Source organism: Coregonus lavaretus (genome assembly GCF_964263955.1).
Source record: "Coregonus lavaretus genome assembly, contig: HAP1_SCAFFOLD_762, whole genome shotgun sequence".
Lineage (NCBI taxonomy): Eukaryota > Metazoa > Chordata > Actinopteri > Salmoniformes > Salmonidae > Coregonus > Coregonus lavaretus.
The window spans coordinates 94,465-109,578 of NW_028156213.1; the positions used below are offsets into that span (position 1 = coordinate 94,465).

Consider the following 15,114-nt stretch of genomic DNA (forward strand, 5'->3'; position numbering starts at 1 on the left):
TATTGAGCAATGTTGAAACATTTGTTTTGCTATTGGATTCATAATGGTGACCTGGGACAAGTAATTAGTGAAAACCAGAGTTCAGCAGTTGCCATTAAAGCGATCGAACCAAGTCATCCTAATAGGCTAGTATTAGCCTAAAGCAGGGTTTCCCAAACTCGGGGCACGTTTTGGGAGTTTTTGCCCTAGCACTACACAGCTGCTTCAAATAATCAACTCATCATCATGAAGCTGGAGTATTAGAATCAGCTGTGGAGTGCTAGGGCAAAACGCAAAACGCGCACCCCTTGGGGACCCCAGGACCGCGTTTGGGAAACGCTGGCCGAAAGGGAATCACCATGATGTGCAGTACCCACATTTAACCACAAGATGAACGGCCCACAGGGAACTGGAGACCAGCACGGGATGAACGATTAGTTACCGGAGTGTAACTCCAGTTCTATGAGTGGAGCGGAGCCCCATAGGGGAGCTATGCTCCTAGTGGTTTACCCTCTGCCCTAGGGCAGAACAGCCTGAAGCAAATTTATGCACACACCTACAGCCAATAGGAGTACAGGTGTCCCTATATAAGGAACCCCGTTCCATCAATCTGCCTCCCGAGATATTATCTTCAGCGAGACTAGAAAGGGTCGGTAGGGCCTTAAGTCCTATGGGGCTCCGCTCCACTCATAGAACTGGAGTTACACTCCGGTAACTAATCGTTCTATATCGTGGAGCTCCGCCCCATAGGGGAGCTATGCTCCTAGTGGTTTAAGGCGGAGCGAACGCTCCAAAATGTACTCCCTGCCGAGCCTAACACTTCCCATCCTACAATGAAAAAGGTCAAGCCCAGCAATGGCTGCAACCAATTCCCGCAGTAATGCGACTAGGGAACCCATCAGGGCGTCACAATATACCGCGTCATCGGTTATAGACCCGCCCCATCTAGCTCAATGACATGTCAATGGCTATTGGGCAGATCAATAGAATATTCGTCATGCTAGTCTGAATAGTAACTAGTCATACCTCAATATTCTATGACAATACTATTATCCACTAATGGAATGACAAAGATGTCACTCTACATTATGTGTCCAATAGCCCGCCTTACTCACTCAATGGAGCCCCATAGGTTAGTAGGCAAGGACAAAAAATACCAGTCATGCTAACTGAACCTCAGATAGATGACCTCACATTCTGTTCCATTCAATACATGTCTCTACATGCTAACACTGTTAGCCAGGAGATATGCTACAGAATATGCTCTGCATCCGAAGCGGACCTGATAGAGATCATTCTATCGTCCTGCTTCTCCCTCCTCTACCTCAAGATTCCCCTTCAGCTGTGCTGAACGCAATCGAGATTAGAGTTAAAAGGCTTATCCTTGACATAAGTCTTCCTCACCAAAGCGGACCTAATTGGAACCTGTCCAAGGTCCCGCTTTGTCCTCTTTCTCTAGCTCAAGAACGCCTTTCAGCTCTGCTGAAATTCGATCGGCCAAAAGAGTTAGAAAACATGTCTACAATATGTTACTTCTAATAAAAGCGGACTTATGAACATAGTCACAATCCTGCTTTCCTTCTCTATTCCGCTCATGGTCTCCCTTCAGCCACGCTGAGTACAGACCGAGCCAAAGAGTTAGAAGACATATCCAACAGATAGAAACGGATAAAAGGAGACGGTGTCGACCATGACGCTGCTCTACAAATATCCTCCACCTCTGTTCCCCTTAGGAGGGCAGTAGAAGCTGCCACTCCACGAGTGGAGTGTGCTCTAATACCCTGAGGCGGTTGTTGCCCCGCTGCCTCGTACGCCGTCTCAATGCCTTCACAAAGCCAATGAGACAAACGCTGTTTTGAAAGTGGTCTACCCAATGCAGCCGCACCGTGACACACAAACAGCTGAGGCGATGACCTAACCACCGCTGTGCGCCTAACGTAACACGCCAAAGCGCGTACTGGGCACAAACAATGAAGCTTTTCCTCACTCCTCTCCCCATGGGGAGGGGGATGAAAAGCCCACAATTCCACGATCTGTGATCTATATGCACTGTTAATAACCTTCGGCACAAATGCCGGGTTAGGACGTAACACCGCTCTGCTCAGATCGCCATTAATGGCAAGGCAGTCGGGTCTCGTCGACAGTGCACACAAATCACTGACTCGTTTAGCAGTAGTCAAGGCGAGCAACAGCGCCGTCTTGATAGACAGCATCTTGAGGGGTATTTGATTCAATGGCTCGAACGGCGACTTACATAGCGCTTCGAGAACCAGAGTCAAATCCCATCGGGGCAGCGTAGCTCTAGGCATTGGCCTGAGCCTTCGCGTTCCCAGTAAGAAACGTTTCACTAATGGATGACTAAACAGGTTTTTCCCGTTAAACCCTTCATGACCAGCTGAAATTGCCGCTGCAAACACTCGAATGGTGGAGGGCGATTTCTGCTTATCAAACATAGACTGTAGGAATGAGAGCACACTCTCTACCTGACAGCTCATGGGGTCTACGTCCTGTGTGTTACACCACTGTGAGAAAACATTCCATCTGCTCGTGTACATCCTGGAAGTGGAACTGGCCCTAGCGCTCTGTATGGTTCTGATCACTGCATCAGATAACCCACGGCGCCTCAACCTGTCCCGTTCAGGAACCAAGCCTTCAGTGGTTGGCCGATTATGGGCCACTGCCCTATCGAGCCTCCCGCCTGGCTCAACGCGTCTCGTCGATGTGGAATTGTCCAAGGTGGCACAATCAACATCTGACTCATCTCTGCAAACCACGGAGCCCCCGGGCGATCGGGCGCTATCAGTATCACTGTTAGCTCCTCTGATCTCACCCTGGCTAGCAGCGGGAGAATGCAAGACAGCGGAGGGAATGCATACAGGAGAACTTTCGGCCATGGGCAGTGCGCGAACGCGTCCCTTCCCAATGGCGGCTCGTCCTGTTGTCTCAGGGAGAACCATAAGGGACACTGTGCGTTCACACGTGACGCGAACAGATCCACCTCGGCTCTCCCGAATTGTTTCCAAATTTGGAGAACAATGTCTGGGTGCAGACACCACTCGTCGTCTCGAGGACCCCCTCTTGACATGAGATCTGCCCCTACGTTCAAGTAGCCCGGAATGTGCGCTGCTCTCAACGAGCGAAGGTGCTTGTGAGCCCACAGCCACAATTCCTCTGCCGCCCTGTGGAGGGCAGGAGACCTGACCCCTCCCTGGCGATTTATGTGAGCTACTGTGGTCCGGTTGTCTGACCAAACCAACACATCGCGACCCCGAAGGGTAGACGCGAAGTGGTTCAGGACCAGTCGAACCGTTTCCAACTCCAAGAGGTTTATGTGCCGACCTGATTGAGGCCATACACCACCTATCGCTTGAGACTGACATGTCCCTCCCCATCCAGTTAGACAGGCATCTGTATACACTGGAATGTAGGATGACACCCTGCCCATCGGGACTCCGTGCGTGAGAACGCACGGATTCCTCCAATAGTCCAGGTCTGCTCTTAGCGAGAGAGGAACCACCACCAACCGATGACGTTGACGCACTGGGTCTAGTCTTAGTTGGGCGAACCACCGCTGTGTTCTGCGCATGTGCAGAAGCCCCAGCGGTACCACAGAGTGGGCTGCCGACATGAGACCCAAAAGTGACATGATCGATAGCGCCGTTACTGTGTGATTCGGACGACACTTCCTCAGGGCTAGTACCAATGCTGCCCTTCGAGGGTCCGAAATTCGCGCCCTCATCATTACAGTGTCTAGCTGTAGTCCCAGGTAGACTATCTGATGACTGGGCCAGGGTGCGCTCTTTTTCCAATTCACAGCAAACCCCAGACGCGTGAGATGAATCACTGTCTGTGTCGTGTGTGTGAACGCCAGCTCTGCTGACGGGGCAAGAATCAACAGGTCGTCTAGGTAGGCTAATAGCCTTATCCCCTGACGACGCAGTGGTTCCAATGCCGTCTCCACACATTTGGAAAACGTTCGAGGTGCCAGGGCATACCCAAACGGCATCCTCGTGAACTCGTACGCCACCCCTTGAAAGGCGAACCGCAGAAACTTTCTGTGGCGCGATTGTATCGGCACATGAAAGTACGCGTCCTTTAAGTCTATGCTTGTACAAAAATCTCCCTTCTGAACACATTCCAGTAGGCGTTTTGTCGTCAGCATTCGGAAGGGCCGTTTGGTTACGCTCTCGTTGAGAATGCGTAAATCCAAAATCGGCCTCACTCCCCCCGTCCTTTTTGGCACTAGGAAATAGGGCGAGTAAAGCCCCTTGTTCCTTTGCTCTCGGGGCACTACTGTGACCGCCTCCTTCGCCAAAAGTTCCGTAATCTCTGACTTCAGAGCGGCCACTTTGTCTGGCGTTTTCATCACCGTCTCCACCACTCCCCTGAACGGGGGTGGGGTCCGATGGAATTGGAGGGCATAACCCTTCTCTAACGTCTGTTCTAGCCAGCGTGAGAGGGTACAGTTTTGACGCCACTGCGAGCAGTGCTGAGAGAGCGGGCGCGCCCGAAGCTGTGGTGCGTCTAGTAGGAAAGACCTGTATTCCTCTATGGCCCTCACCGCCGCCATTCCCCAGCACTGGGTTGGTGGAATAGCCCAAGGCGGGCCCCCCTTGAAAGGGAGAGGAAACATCAGCTCGTTCTGGGTGAATCGGGGGCGTTGATACGTTGGTTACGACCGTAACTCCAGTAATCTTGCCCTCCGTGAACGCAGCACGGGTCTGAACTGCACTGTCTGAGGCACTGGCCTGAGACAGAGCGCTCTTCCCGGAAAGCGATTGCGTCATCATGTCATTGACTGACTGAGACTGCCGCTTGGCATGAGATTTCTCCTTTACAGAACTCAGCTGAATCTGAAAAGTGTGATCTCTGGCTGACACCACACGGTGGTGCCACAATACCTCTTTACTGGTCTTATGCGGCTGTTCAACGACACACTCAATGTGTGGTGAGCTGCGCTCAGAGCCATGGGCATTGATTCGTTCAGAATATACCGGAGGCGTCCATACCTCGGCTACCTTAGTAGCCCTGGTATTCCCGCTCTCCGTGAACGTCGCACGGGTCTGATCTACACTGACTGAGGCATTAGCCTGCAGTAAGGCGTCACTCCCGGCTAGTGGCTGCGCCTTCATGTCACATTGGGACAGAGGCAACTGCCTACTATGTGAGACCTTTACTACAGAGCTCCTAAGAGTCTGTAGTAAAAGATCTTTACTAGGTGAGCTAAGGCTGTGCCTTGCTACCTTTGCCCTTTTCCTCTCCTGAGCACGCTCAGCTACACACTCTAAGTGGGTTGGGCTGCGCTCAAGATGGTGAGGGAGATTTACCATAGAACGTGAAGTGTTCCGAACCTTATGGAATAAATGTCCTTCTTTGACAATGTCAATGAGAACAATCTCTTTATTCACACAATGTACATAACAGTCCTCCACGCCCTGAACAGTGGGGTGGGGGGGAACAGTAGGCCCCTCTGCGACACTCGCCGGGCCGTTCTCCGTCCTCTCCCCCTCGCCTCGTCAGAGGTGCTTGCGCTTCTGGGAGGCCTTCTGGTGCTGCCAAGCTGGTCTCGTGACAACCTCTCTCGTGACAACCTCTCTCGCTGGCGGGACCGTTGCTGCCACCGTCACTGCTGGAGGGGCCGAGCCCGCTCTCCTGCTGTCTGTGGTATGCGTCTGTCGCCTGGCCCGACGCCTCACTGTAGCTCTGCTGGGGGCGTTGGAGGTGGACGGTCTAGCTGGGGCTTTGCTGGCCCTCATTGCCAGCGGCAAATGCTTGGCCAGGTGCCTCCTCTCCTCGTCCAGCCTGGCGATTCTTTCTGTCGCATCCTTTACTGCGAGACCAAAAAGGCCCTCGCTGGAGACGGGGGCGTTGAGTAGAGACGCCCTGTCGGTCTCCTTCATGGCCGTCATCGAGAGCCAGAGGTGTCGTTCCGTGACCACGGAGGTGGCCATGGTCCTTCCTGCGCATATGGCGACCGCCTGCGTCAGGTGTAGAATGGCTCCAGAGATTCTGGAGGCCTCCTCCACTTCCTCGCTGGTCATCTCCGACCTGCCCGTTGTGAGGCGGGACAGGGAGGCTGCGAGGAGGGCGATATTATTAGCAGCTGCTACGCTCTGGGCTCCCAGCGTAAAGGATTTCTCAGCCAACTGGGCTGTGAACCTATCTCTTTGTGCTGGCAGAGTGGCCTTTTTGGAGGCTGCCCAGGGACTCGACCCAGGCACTAGGAACGCCGCCATGGCGCCCTCGAGCCTGGGGATTCCCCTAGCCGCCCACTCATATCCGCTCACTCTGGTGAAGGGGATATACGCTCTGGCCGGCGAACGCGCCGCCAGAGGTGCCCCCCACGAACCCTCGACATACTTGCCGAGAGAGGGCAAGGCTGGAGCCATAGGCTCAGCTCCCCTCCTAGGCTTGGAGTAAGGGCCGCCCTCCATCAGGTCCACCTCCATAGGAAGGGGAACTGGGGGCAGCACAACCTCGAGTCGTGTGGCAGCCTTCTCGATGAGCCCGGGAAAGTCCGAGCGCAGAGAGGCTACCGCGAAGGACAGGGCTTCTGACCTAGCAGAGCCCATGTCGTCATCGCACAAGGACCCTTCTAACCTCGCGCTTTCAGAATGAAAGGGGGTTTTGAAGGTAGGCGCCAGAGGTCTGGATTGTCCCACTGGGATATCCGCCTCGGCGCCCTCCTTGTCATCCTCCGACCCCGCACTGTCCTCTGACGCCTCTGAAGCAGAGAGGAGTGAGGACACTACGTCGTCTAGAGGGACGTCCTCCGCAAAAAACGCCCGACGCTGCTGCCTCTCCTTTATGGTAAGGAGGGCGCAGGAGGCGCAATTAGGAGGGATGTCGAGACCATCCTCGGCGTGCTGCGGTCCCAAACACACGAAGCATAAATCGTGGGGGTCCGAGGTAGCCATGGTGGAACACCGACACAGGGCCCTTAAAAGGGCCTTTGGGGGTGGGAAATTCCCAGGTGTGCTCATGGCGAAAGACGTTGACGGCTGGTAGTCAACGACGAAAATCTTTCTAGAGACTTCGTAAGGCTTCTTCAGATCTAGTCCAGTCGCTGAAGATAAAGGGAGGGAGATTGATGGAACGGGGTTCCTTATATAGGGACACCTGTACTCCTATTGGCTGTAGGTGTGTGCATAAATTTGCTTCAGGCTGTTCTGCCCTAGGGCAGAGGGTAAACCACTAGGAGCATAGCTCCCCTATGGGGCGGAGCTCCACGATATAGAACGGGTCTTTGCCTTCGCCCTGGCCTTGCCTCCGGTTTTGCCTCTTCCGCTCATATTGGTAGCTTGAGAAAGTCACAGAAAGTCTGAATGAGCCGCTCGCCACTTCGAGAGCCGTACATATACCTCGCCACAAGAGGCAACGATTGGCCACCGGGCCGGTGTGGCCTTATCCAATTGGAGCGAGGGACAGACGGACGGACAGACAGCTCTAAGCCGGTTCCCACCCACAGGCAGCGAGTGAGAGGCTACTTTGTTTCCCTCCGACTTTGTGTCATTTCGCGTGAGCGCCAAAATGAAATCCTCACATTATTTCTCTCCAAATGGGAAACAAACAGCTGGTGAGGGTGCACTCTTGAGTTTGAAATCGAAGCCACTATAGTATTGTTATTGTTGTTACATGGCACTTGTAACACATCACAGCAGCCTGCCTCTGAACGGGAATAGCCCAGTGGCTCATATATAAAAATGGCTGGTGAGGGTGCACTCGTGAGGTCGAATTTCTAAGCCATTTTGGCCCTCTATTATATGCCTCTCCCTTCGCACACACCCAGAGTGGGACAATGTTGTGTGCGTAAAAGTAGCCTAGTGTGCGTAATTTCTTTTTCACGACAGGTAGTACATGGAAATCAATGCGCTTTCTATGGAAAGAGGTGGGTGGCTCTTAAAAGAGCCTTTTGTGGTACAACATGTGTCGAGTAGAACACTGTTTGTAATAGGTTTACTTCTTCTTGGGGGCTGCCTTCTTGGCCTTGGCTGCCTTGGGCTTGGCGGCTTTGGGCTTGGCTGCCTTTGTAGCCTTCTTGGGGCTCTTGGCTGCCTTCTTGGCCGCTGCGGCGGGCTTCTTCACCTTCTTGGGGCTCTTGGCGGCCTTTTTGGGTGTAGCGGGCTTCTTGGCCTTCTTGGGGGACTTCTTTGCGGTGACGGCCTTCTTGGCTGCTACCTTCTTGGGCTTCTTAGCCGCGGCTGGCTTCTTGGCGGCCACCTTCTTTACTTTGGGGACTGCGGCTTTCTTGGCGGGCTTCTTCGCCTCGACGGCTTTCTTGTTGAGCTTGAAGGAGCCGGATGCACCGGTGCCCTTGGTCTGGACCAGGGTGCCCTTGGTGACGAGGCTCTTGACTGCGATCTTGACGCGGGAGTTGTTCTTCTCCACGTCGTAGCCGCCTGCCGCCAGCATCTTCTTGAGCGCGGCCAGGGAAACGCCGCTCCTCTCCTTGGAAGCGGTCACAGCCTTGACGATGAGCTCGCCTACGCTGGGTCCCGCTTTCTTGGCCTTGGCTGCTGCCTTCTTCTTGGGTGCCTTGGCCGGTGCGGCGGCGGCGGGTGCTGGTGCGACTTCTGCCATGTCTGTCTGTCGTTTGGTCCGGTACACACACACACGGTCTGCGAGGAGTAGTTTCCTGTAGATGCTGTTCTGCGCTATTGAAGCTCCACACTGAGCAGGGGGCTGGCCTTAAACGCGACATGAGAACCACATCAAGCCACCCAGCTCGGCTTCTCTGGGCTGGCCAAATGCTCTTTCACTTGTGTTTTCTGTTCGCCTATATCGGCCCAAAAGTCACCGACGGAGCCGTGTTTTTGCTCCAAAAGCGAACGGCCCAGCGAGCAGACTTGTCTCCGTTCAGAATAAAGTCATGTGGGCCGCGGAAGGGCCGTGCATTTTGTTGCGACTCGCTCAAAATCTCACCGTTGGACTGTCGGGTGGAGCGGTGCGCACTGGTTTTCCTGTGCTATTTGTCTCCTAAATGGCCTAAAAGTGCATCCGATTGCGAGCAGCACTTGTTGTGTAGTGAGCCGAGATGTCTGGCAAGGGAATCAAATGGTTTGGTGTCCCCTGATGTGGTCCAGGGTGTTTTAAAGAAGTGCTCTTTTGGGGACCTTAAAACACATGCACCTGTGAGGCCTGGCTGAGACGAGTGTTGTACTTCAAGTTTCAAGTTGTATTCGTCGTATGTACAGGATCCACATGGTATAAACTGTCCTACGACATGCTTACTTGCACTGTGTGTGTATTAGTACTTTTTGTGCACTGGCAGTGTGTGTGTTGTTGTTGTATTTGTAGCCTACTATTTCTACACAGTGAGATTGTGTGTTGTCTTCCCCTCCCTTCTGGTAGGTAGGTAGGTAGGTAGGTAGGTAGTTAGGTTGGCTGTCACTCCTTAGGTTGGCTGTCACTCCTTCACTAGACTCTTTCAGTCTCTCTCTCTCTCTCTCTCTCTCTCTGTCTCTCTCTCTCTCTCTCTCAGTCTCTCTCTCTCTCCCCGAGTGGGACAAGGGCTGCATATGTGGTTGGACTGTGAGAAGAATCCCAGCAGGTGCATGTGGGTCAGAAGGCTGATTGCGGCCTCTTTTCTTTTCCCTGTTGTATAGGCTATCCCCAAGGTAGTCATTGGAATCCACTACTGCTCCAACGACTATCACACTCACTCCTTCTCTGTGTTATACTGTGACTTGGCCTACAGACACATTCATATCCCCACTTTGTCACGTGGAAGCCACTGCCTTTTATCCTGTTGCCTCGTGAGTGTAGTAGGAAGGAAAATACACTACGTGACTCAAATGTACTACACTTCACATGGACATTTTGAGTCATGTAGCAGACGCTCTTATCCAGAGCCACTTACAGTTAAGTGAGTGCATACATTTTCATACTGGCCCCCCGTGGGAAACGAACCCGCAACCCTGGCGTTGCAAGCGCTGTGCTCTACCAACTGAGCTACAGGGGACTATATGGATGATGCGACCTTGACCGGAAATGACCTGTAGGCCAAAAGGGCTACGTTCATATATATATATATATATAATTATATTCATTCATATTATTCACCACCTTTTTATTCTTGCCATTATCATTCTCATCATTAGGGTATAGTCCAATGATGGAGCATCCATTCACTCCATCCGTGTCCTACCGATTCAGGAAGTCAACTCAAAATGACTATCCGCTCATTAGACGACAAAAGGCATTTCTTTCCAATCAAACCCAACAGACTGCCTTTTTGATTCATTTATTTACACCCTTTGTCAAATGGTGCCATTTTACATTGCCTTCACCTGGAATGGAGCCCGACAAACATGGGTTACTATTCAGCGCGCAAAGACACCAAAAAAGGCGCGCTAAACCCCTACGCTGGAACGGGCAGGGGATATGATACAATGTAGCCGCTCTCCGAGCCGGCGCGCGCCGCCCATTAAACAATGATACAATGTAACCGCGGTCGTACAATGTAACGCAGCCTACCTACGCATTCATTCGGTGGCGATGGAATTGCTTTTTTTACTGACAGAGTGGGTGGCTCTTAAAAGAGCCTTTGGGTTAGTAGAGCAGTCCAAATGCGCTGTTTACTTGGAACTGGTGTACTTGGTTACGGCCTTGGTGCCCTCGGACACGGCGTGTTTGGCAAGTTCACCGGGGAGCAGCAGGCGCACTGCGGTCTGGATCTCCCTGGAGGTGATGGTAGAACGCTTGTTGTAGTGGGCCAGGCGAGAGGACTCTCCGGCGATACGCTCGAAGATGTCGTTCACGAAGGAGTTCATGATTCCCATGGCCTTGGAGGAGATGCCGGTGTCGGGGTGGACCTGCTTCAGGACTTTGTACACGTAGATGGCGTAACTCTCCTTCCTGGACTTTCTGCGCTTCTTGCCGCCCTTCCCTGCGGTCTTGGTGACGGCTTTCTTGGAGCCCTTCTTGGGCGCTGACTTTGCTGGCTCGGGCATGATGATGTCTCGTTGCTTCTCAGAAACGAATGAGGGGGTGAAGGGCGCTTACCCGTCTTATGAAGAGGAAGCTAAGCAAAGTCAGCGGCCGTAGACACTCCCCTGCTCCCTCCCTCCCTCCCTCCTCTCTATAGCCTATGCTCTGTGACCGATGGGGAATTGTGTGTTTCAAAAGGGGGGCTTTAATAGGTGTCCAAATGGCACGATTGTTGTGCCAAATAATGCTGGTGATAGAATTGCCCACTTTGGCACCGTCAGACATAGGGCTCCCATTTTGGACTGTGTGTGTGTGTGCGCGCTGTCCCCCTCTTTTCGAGCCACGTCTACCGACTCGTGGTGGCTTTATGTTGTCCAAATTCCACTATTGCTTGACCCAAAATAATAACGTTCTTACACTTTGCCACTGTCAGATATAGGCCTCCCTCTGTGCACTAAAACTGGACGGGACATTAGAATCCTCTAATTAATACTCCCTGTCCACTCGAAGTGGCTCATACTTTCTTACTAAATAGCATACAATTTATATATATATATATATATATATATATAACACTATATGGAATGGGCCCATTTGAAGCGGATGTGGGTGGCTCTTAAAAGAGCCTTTGGGTTCGAGTCGGGGTGTTGAGGTTCCGAAGAGAGTGGGTTTAACCGCCGAAACCGTACAGGGTGCGTCCCTGACGTTTCAGAGCGTAGACCACGTCCATGGCGGTAACGGTCTTCCTCTTGGCGTGCTCGGTGTAGGTGACTGCGTCACGGATAATTGTCACTTACCTGTACTTACTGGCTGCCAGCCCTCGGTGGAGTATATCGAGGAACAGAGGGTGCCTTTTAGGATAAGGACTAACAAGGTTTTGACTAGGTGGGATACAGCTACGACCGGAAGTGACTTTTCCCTAGCAGGTTAGGCTAATTAGGCTAGAGTGCAGATACTTGACATGTACAGTACAACAACAAATCACAGAGGGCCTGTTACCACAGCCTATAGGCTTGAACATCATAATATAACAATATATAATAATACTCATACATAATAATCGAAAATCACCTTTGACTACAGTGACATTGGTAGTAAGTAGGCTACAGTATAATGGATAGCTACCCAACTGGGACAGAAAGTGGAAATGGAAGGGGGACACGCAGTGAGCAAAACTCCTAACGACATAAAAACACAGACACTTCAGTGGAACGCACAGGGCAAGGCGGGAAGGAAGACGTGGAGAAGGACTATTGAAGAGGAGATGAAGAACACCGGAAGCATCGAGTGAAGAAATGGGCCCGGAACAGGGTTAGGCCGAGATGCACTGTTGACGCCCTATGCTTCATTTAGGACCTCAAAGAAATGAGTCAACTCCTATAGGGACTATTTTCACCGCCACCTGCTGGACCAGAGGTCATGTGGCCAACACTCTGCTTGAGATCATTAAGAGCTATAAGGAGTCCATCAACTACCTGGTCAGTCAAGTCATATAGGGGGGGATTTCATGGCCACCTGCTGGAGCAGAAGTAATGTTTGCCAACACTGGCCTTAAAATCATTAGGAGCTATAAGGAGTCCATCAACTAACTGGTCAGTCAAGTCATATAGGGAGGGATTTCATGGCCACCTGCTGGAGCACAAGTAATGTTTGCCAACACTGGCCTTAAAATCATTAGGAGCTATAAGGAATAAATCAACTCATCATTCAAGTCATATAGGGAGGGATCTTAGCACCACCTGCTGGATCAGAAGTACCCTTCACCGTAGGCACAAGAGAGCCATCATCTCTCAACCGGTGCAATTTCCATAAGTATGTGGTAATAAAACAAACAACGACCGCTCATCATATAGGCAGTGGTTTCAAAACTCTAAGCGCGTGTTCAAGTAGAGCACACCAAATCATACATGTACTTGTTCATCACACTGAATCAGTGTTTAATCTAGAAATACATGCCTCGCGTTGCAATACGTGTTCTGGTAATGTCATTGCTTTCCACAATGCAATGCTCACATCACTTTCCGTGTGATATTGTTGTTCATTTGTTCAAATGTATTTGACTATGACTTAATCCGACTGCTCTGAATTCATAATCACCTCACGGTTTGGTGTTAACCTACCGATTTTCAACTGCTTTGCCTACTGCAGATTAGGAACGCTGTCATGAAAATGTATGCTTGGGAAGTCTAAAATGAGGGTAACTCCCCTTAAGGTAAATGTCTGTGTTCTGAGTGGCAAAAAAAATACTGATTTTTTAATGCCATTTAGATATGTGCATACAGCCTGTCCTTAGGCAAACGCATTTAGAAGGGAAAGAAGTGGAACCAATGAATACTTTTCTTGCCTTGGGGTTGAAGCTCCATTGTATCTCTCGTAAGTAATGGGTCTGCCCACAGAGATCCTATACTAGTTAGTGTTGTAGTTCCTATTTCTACGGTTTTGCCTACCTGCAGCAATCAGGATTTACCTGCAGTGTTGATTGCGAATCCGTAATTTCTCATCTCATAATAACAGATGTTTTGCAAACCGTTGATGTTTAAATAAATGGATTCCCGGTGTCCGGATACCTTTTCTCTTAAGGGATCTGATTGAGTGAATCCAAAGTAAAAATGTGAACATTTTTCTGACTTGGTCTAAATACATTATAGGATGAATCATTCAGGTAAAATAACACAATGTCTATTTGAGTTGAATCAACATAATATAATCATTTTTTACCTCTATCATCTTTACTCTATGTATTGGACCACATCTAAACAACTTACTCAAGCTTATCTACGCATAAAAACAAGCTAAAAGATCTACTCAATAATATGACGTGTGCTTTTGTTGACTGTAATAGCTTGAGTACATTCCACAAAGTCATTTTTTTACAGTGTATCTAAAGACACGTTTGTTGTGGTGATGCACTTTTTCTTTGACGTTGAACTTGCATTGAACAGACAAATCCATTTCGTTACAACTCTTTTGTAGTATGATTTAGGAATATTTGTGGATGATCCTAATGTCTATGCTTGAATAGTGATTGGTTGTTGGTGAAATATTGTTGAGAACCCATCGTTTCCTGCCCTTTTTTCACTATTGAGCAATGTTGAAACATTTGTTTTGCTATTGGATTCATAATGGTGACCTGGGACAAGTAATTAGTGAAAACCAGAGTTCAGCAGTTGCCATTAAAGCGATCGAACCAAGTCATCCTAATAGGCTAGTATTAGCCTAAAGCAGGGTTTCCCAAACTCGGGGCACGTTTTGGGAGTTTTTGCCCTAGCACTACACAGCTGCTTCAAATAATCAACTCATCATCATGAAGCTGGAGTATTAGAATCAGCTGTGGAGTGCTAGGGCAAAACGCAAAACGCGCACCCCTTGGGGACCCCAGGACCGCGTTTGGGAAACGCTGGCCGAAAGGGAATCACCATGATGTGCAGTACCCACATTTAACCACAAGATGAACGGCCCACAGGGAACTGGAGACCAGCACGGGATGAACGGGTCTTTGCCTTCGCCCTGGCCTTGCCTCCGGTTTTGCCTCTTCCGCTCATATTGGTAGCTTGAGAAAGTCACAGAAAGTCTGAATGAGCCGCTCGCCACTTCGAGAGCCGTACATATACCTCGCCACAAGAGGCAACGATTGGCCACCGGGCCGGTGTGGCCTTATCCAATTGGAGCGAGGGACAGACGGACGGACAGACAGCTCTAAGCCGGTTCCCACCCACAGGCAGCGAGTGAGAGGCTACTTTGTTTCCCTCCGACTTTGTGTCATTTCGCGTGAGCGCCAAAATGAAATCCTCACATTATTTCTCTCCAAATGGGAAACAAACAGCTGGTGAGGGTGCACTCTTGAGTTTGAAATCGAAGCCACTATAGTATTGTTATTGTTGTTACATGGCACTTGTAACACATCACAGCAGCCTGCCTCTGAACGGGAATAGCCCAGTGGCTCATATATAAAAATGGCTGGTGAGGGTGCACTCGTGAGGTCGAATTTCTAAGCCATTTTGGCCCTCTATTATATGCCTCTCCCTTCGCACACACCCAGAGTGGGACAATGTTGTGTGCGTAAAAGTAGCCTAGTGTGCGTAATTTCTTTTTCACGACAGGTAGTACATGGAAATCAATGCGCTTTCTATGGAAAGAGGTGGGTGGCTCTTAAAAGAGCCTTTTGTGGTACAACATGTGTCGAGTAGAACACTGTTTGTAATAGGT

At 50.6% G+C, this 15,114-nt stretch overlaps 2 protein-coding genes across 2 annotated transcripts; both read right to left on the minus strand.

Annotated features, from left to right (window-relative positions):
- Window positions 1–7,935: 7,935 nt before the first annotated feature.
- On the minus strand, window positions 7,936–8,559 carry LOC311126615 (histone H1-like; the record flags this gene model as incomplete). The annotated part of the gene is made up of 1 exon (XM_084200614.1): window positions 7,936–8,559. One exon carries the CDS (start codon window positions 8,557–8,559, stop codon window positions 7,936–7,938), a length of 624 nt encoding a protein of 207 aa, XP_084056740.1.
- A 1,997-nt stretch (window positions 8,560–10,556) lies between these two features.
- LOC311126628 (histone H2B) lies at window positions 10,557–10,931 on the minus strand (the record flags this gene model as incomplete). Its single annotated transcript, XM_084200626.1, has 1 exon — window positions 10,557–10,931. The coding sequence occupies one exon, from the start codon at window positions 10,929–10,931 to the stop codon at window positions 10,557–10,559; it is 375 nt and encodes a 124-aa protein (XP_084056752.1).
- Between the last annotated feature and the right edge of the window lie 4,183 nt (window positions 10,932–15,114).